The sequence below is a fragment of the Oryctolagus cuniculus genome, chromosome 17, assembly GCF_051225735.1.
Source record: "Oryctolagus cuniculus isolate XC-2025 breed Fujian yellow rabbit chromosome 17, ASM5122573v1, whole genome shotgun sequence".
Lineage (NCBI taxonomy): Eukaryota > Metazoa > Chordata > Mammalia > Lagomorpha > Leporidae > Oryctolagus > Oryctolagus cuniculus.
In genome coordinates, this window is record NC_142883.1 from 21532869 (window position 1) to 21538587 (window position 5719).

General features: G+C 46.6%; 1 protein-coding gene across 1 annotated transcript; it reads left to right on the forward strand.

Annotated features, from left to right (window-relative positions):
* The first annotated feature begins 518 nt into the window (after positions 1 to 518).
* On the forward strand, positions 519 to 1148 carry LOC100340949 (keratin-associated protein 3-1). The gene has a single exon (XM_002719368.5). The coding sequence runs from the start codon at positions 577 to 579 to the stop codon at positions 871 to 873; it is 297 nt and encodes a 98-aa protein (XP_002719414.1). The 5' UTR covers positions 519 to 576; the 3' UTR covers positions 874 to 1148.
* The last annotated feature ends 4571 nt before the right edge of the window (positions 1149 to 5719 follow it).

Genomic DNA, 5719 nt, shown 5'->3' on the forward strand with positions numbered 1-5719 from the left:
TTGTCCACAATCTAATCCTCTATAGATCCCAGCCACTTGTCTTCATTCAGCCTCTTGGAGCCACAAAGAATAAATCTAAAACCTGAATCACTTTTTCAGCCAGAGGGCCTACGTTATCACGTTGAATCTCTGGTTGCTGGTGGAACAGCATTCGCAAAGCCTGCAAACTCTTCATCTGAAAAGTAGACAGAAAAGCATGGGGAAGATCCGCAGATAGCCACATGCCAAGCCGTCATTACCGACGGGTAATGGTAGGAGACAGTGACGTGGCGCCTTTGAAGGCTGGCACAAAGCTCTCCGTGCGATGACACCTGGCCAGTCTGAAGAGTCCTAATTCGACAACAAAACAACCTAAATCCCTTTTATGAGGTAAGGAGTGTATCCGAGGTAATAAACACTTAAGTAATTAGATGGTTTTTATGGAGATAGCTATAAACTGAAACATCAGGGGAAAAATCTGGCTAATAGGCCGACGCGCAGGGAGGTGGGTATATAAGAGCCAGAGCAGGAGAGAGAAGCATTGAGACACCAAGACATCTCTCCTTTCAACCCAGCAAAAACCCAACTCCCCACGCCATGGCTTGCTGTATTGCCCGCTGCTGCAGCGTCCCCACCGGCCCTGCCACCACCATCTGCACCTCTGACAAATGCTGCCGCTGCGGAGTCTGCCTGCCCAGCACCTGCCCCCATGAGATCAGCCTCCTTCAGCCCACCTGCTGCGACCCCTGCCCTCCACCCTGCTGTGAGCCTGAAATCTATGTGCCATCCTGCTGGCTGCTGGACTCTCGCCACCCAACTCCCGGACTGAGTGGCATCAACCTGACCACCTACGTCCAGCCCGGCTGTGAGAACCCCTGTGAGCCCCGCTGTTAACCAGCCAGGTCTCTGCACAGGTTCAGGGAAATGAATGCTCAAATGTGCTCCGTGCTGTCGGGGCTTCAGCACCTGCTTCTGCCTACACCATGGATAAATCAGTTCCAATTCCTGGGGCCATGTTTGCAACGAAATTGCTCAACTGCTTAATTCTTTGCTCCTCTGGGTACAGCTGAAGACATCATTTCTATCCTTTAGGCTATTTCACTGCTTTTTGAGAAATAGCCCTTTTGGGTATTCATTAATAAACTTTATTCTTCTTTAGCACATATAAAGTATTGTCTTGTGATTATTTCTTTCCATGTTCCTTCATAGGGAAAACAGAATGCCTACTTAAAACTCAACAGAAGGTTATCATACTACTCAGTATTTTCCCCAGCAGAATGAGAGCTATTGTGGTGGAATTTAGTGAAAAATGAGACACTAGTTCTCTGCGATAAGTTGAAAACTGAAAATTTCAGTGGGCTTTGTGAAATTTTTATACAATGATTTTTGAAGGCACCCACTGTGCCAAGCACATGTTAAGATAATGTTTAAAAAGCTTTTAATTTAGTTTCCATCAGTTCTGATGTTGATTTTTATTTCTTCCTTAATTTATTAAACAAATTAATCACTAGTGCCATGTAAAAATAATTTGTATTCCCTTAGGAAATGAAAACCAAATGAAACCTCAAGCTCAGAAATGCAAGGCAACTTTGACAAATATTCAGGTATATATCCTTTCCTTATATGCTCCCTTTCAGAAAAATCACCTTTGAATGAATACTAGTATTTATTAAATATTTCCAGCTCACTCAAATGAGGCTCACACACTGGTTCACATGAGTCATCACCATGTGTATAAGTCTACTCGTCCCCGTGACACACGGCATGTCATGGGACTCCACTGCAAACAGCAGATCACGGTGCAGTATTTTCTACCCACCAGAAATTGTTGCACAAATATAAGAGCAAAAACACACTATTTCTCTTGGAACAAATCTCTTATTGTAACTACTTAGTCGTCCTAGGAAAATCCAAACAGTATGGTTTCTACAGAAAGTACCAGAAGTGCAGGCTAGATGTGTATTTTCTTGGACTTGCCTTGGGATTTGTGATCGGTTGCTTCTCTCTTGGCTTCAAGTTCCTCTCCATTACAGGAGTCTCCTGTCTCTAGCCTTGGTTTCCTTGTCCTTCCTGTCCCCCTGTTTAGGCCACAGGAGAACCGTGAGAATCAAATGACCCAGAAAGAAGAACCTGCAGTGTCTGCCGCACCGACCAGTGCCTATGAGGCCCTCTCACCACTGCTGCCCAGCAGTGCCCACTTTCTCACAAAAAGGTTTCATTCCAGTTCTTGAAAGACGTGTCTTTCCCAACTGACTTCCTTGAATAAAGACTTATTAATGCATTCATTTTCTTCATCAATACTTTTATAGGCATTCATGAGAATTCAGGATTAAGGCAGGAGAAACATTGTTATCATTTCAAGTTACCCATTTTCTAGTCAAAAGCAGAGGAGTTTCCATATGATGGATAAATGCTCAGGCTTTCTTGTTAATGCAGAAAATGACCGTAAGCATCCTATTATTACCACTGTGGGCCTTTAGTATTCACAGGCCCTTGGCTGGTTAAAAAGCACCAAGCAGAAAGCAGGAGATGCGTTTAGTCCTGGCTCTGTCTCAGACCACCCCTGTGACCCCAAGCAGTACAGTGGGTCAGTCAGATCACTGCCACACGTGCTTTCAGTTTCAACATTCTACGGTTCTGGGGGCCAGTGTTGTGGCGCAGTGGATTAAGCCACCACCTGTGACGCTGGTTCAACTCTTGGCTGCTCCATTTCCAATCCAGCTGCCAGCCAATGTGCCTGGGAAATGCAGCAGAAGATGGCCCAGGTGCTTGGGCCCCTGCATCCACGTGGAAGACCTGGATGGAGTTCCAGGCTATGGGCTTTGGCCTGGCCCAGCCCTGGCAATTGCAGCCATTTAGGGAGTGAACCAGCTGAAGAAAAATCTGTCTCTCTCTCTCCCCCTCCCTTCCCCCCTCTCTCTCTGTAACCATGCCTTTCTAATAAATAAAACAAATCTGAGGCCGGTGCCACGGCTCAATAGGCTAATCCTCCGCCTGCAGCGCTGAAACACCGGGTTCTAGTCCCAGTCAGGGTGCCAGATTCTGTCCCGGTTGCCCCTCTTCCAGGCCAGCTCTCTGCTGTGGCCCAGGAGTGCAGTGGAGGATGGCCCAAGTGCTTGGGTCCTGCACCCGCATGGGAGACCAGGAGAAGCTCCTGGCTCCTGGCTTCAGATCAGCACGGTGTGCCAGCCGCAGCAGCCACTGGGGAGTGAACCAACGGAAAAGGAAGACCTTTCTCTCTGTCTCTCTCTCTCTCTCACTGTCCACTCTGCCTGTCAAAAAAAAATGAATATGAATAAAAAACATTCTGCGGTTTGAAATCATCCAGCAGCATTCTAACAAGTGCTCCATGGCACCAACCTACTCCATTCCACGTTGCTATTTTTACTGCTTTCATGAATAACAGCGAGCATGCGTTGACTGTCACAGGCGTTTTATGGACAGAGCTAGCTAAAAGATGGCGACCTTGATTCTTCCCATGTTGTAGGCTGCTGAGGCTCAACGAGTAAGTTACTGCAAAAGTTACACAAGTCATAAGTGACAGAGGACTTAAACCTAAAACTTCCTGAACCCAAAGTCCTTTCTCTCTCCACTATACTAAAGCTTTTACCTCCCGTGCGGCAAGGAGCACATGAAGGAAGTGTGATCACATGGGACTCTTGACCCAGGAGAACAAGTGTGCCGCCTGGCAGGGCATTCCCTACTGTCCCTCCAAATCAGGGCTGCAGAACCTCTATCCTGCCAAGGGCCATTTGGATATTTATAACATGACCCGCTGGCCATACGAAATTATCAACCAAAAAATGAGCCTGCTACTGAATTTCAAGTCCTGCCTGCAGTAGCCTTGGCAAGGCCAGGCCACACGACGTTCCGGCAAACTGTATATTGAATTGTACACAGTAACTCAGCCTTCCCTGAGGGAGATTACAGTGTAAGACAAAATGAGTATTTACAATGATTACAGGAAAAACTATTTCTGTTTCTAAGGTGAGAACATACCATCTATTTGAAAGGCAGACTTTAAATCCTGACCAGCAATGCCAGCACAGGAAAATTACTGGCTGGGTCATTAACCTTGAATTGAAAGGTGGAGCGTTTGACGACTCAAACACATTTTCAATTTTCTGATGAGCTTCAGTAAACCAGACCGAGGTAAAACAAACTGCCCTTGAAGTGAACCACTGATAATAGGATTTAAAAAAACCAAGGCTTGTATTTCATTTTCCATTCAAAGCGTTCCTAGTACCCAGACTTATTTTCATCGATCCTGGCTAATCCAGATCTCCATCACAGCCATGGCCTCCTGGTCGACTCTGAGCCAAATATATCTGCTTCCCTCCATCCACCTGAATGACACCCCTAGCAGACCACGACCCTGACCTTTTATGAGTATTGTTTACATTGAACTTCTCAAAAACACTCGGCTGAATCAAAGCTAAACCCTTCATTGTGGCTCTCAGGACCCTCAAAAATCGGGCAGAGTGGTTCTCACCAAACCTTACCTGCTACTAATCTTGCGACAGTGTGTGGTTGGCACACAGTCCTAACAATGCTCCTACATGGTGGTCTAGAGAGTGCACTCTGAAAGACTCTCTGGCTTTTTTATGTGACCAGCTGTTAAATAAGATTATAAACAGTACACATCTCATAAAAATCCAGTGGCAATTCAATTAATTAAAACCTGTACAGCACTTAGAGCAGCGTGTGCTGATTCTCAACCTCTGAGTTCACCCCTTCATGCTCTGCTTCCTGGTGATGGGGAATGACTGATTCTCCACTCACAGAGGGCACCACAAGGAGGCCGCCAGTTCTCAGGAAGGAAGGGGGGTCTTGTTGTCTTGGCAACAATCTTTTATCTGGTAGGTTCTAGTCCCAGTGTCTTTCCCCCTCCTGAAGCACCAGCATCCACAGAGCGGTGATGCCTTCCTGCAGGGGCCCAACCCTTGCCCCCAGCGGGGCTCTCCACTGAGCCTCTGAGGGAAGGGCTGCAGTGGGCAGTCTGCACAAGTCAGAGCCTCGCCCTGCAAGCCCACTCTTCCAAGTTTCTCGATTCAAATAGCCCCGACCTCTTCCTTCATTCTCCAGCTCTGGAGCTGGCAGCTGCCTCATCTGTTATGACCTCAGTTTACCTTTTCCTGCTGTTTCAGTCCTCCAGTGCCTAAGATAGGTACTAAAAACCAAGACGGGTAAAACAATGTGCCTGCTTCGAAGGTGACTGCATTCCAGTGTGAAGAACCAACATGCGTAACAACAACAACAACAAAATGCAGCACAGTGTTATCGCTGGACGCTGGACGTGGAGCTCAACTGAGGCACAAAGGTGGGAGTGGCCAATCCCGGGGCAGGGCTGAGATTAGGCAGTACAGCGTCACAGAGGAAGTCATTCTTCTTTTATTCTTTTTTCCGCAGTGTTTATTTTCATCTATTTGAAAGGCAGAATGGCATAAAGAGGGAGACAGAAAGAGAAAGATCTTCCATCCTCTGGTTCACTCCCCAAAGCCTGCAGCAGACATCATGGGAAACTTTTTCTTTTAAGAAAAGCAAACTCCTGACCTGCTGTTCCATTTTTTTGAAAACCACCACCAAAGCTGATCATCACTTCCTGTCAAACACCTGACACCTTTTCTCAATCCCTTCTACTTGAATTGAGCTACTGTGCTACCATGTTGTGGCTATAGATAAGATGTGAGGACAATGAAGGAGACTGGCCAGCAGATCCATTCACTATTAATCAAGCACT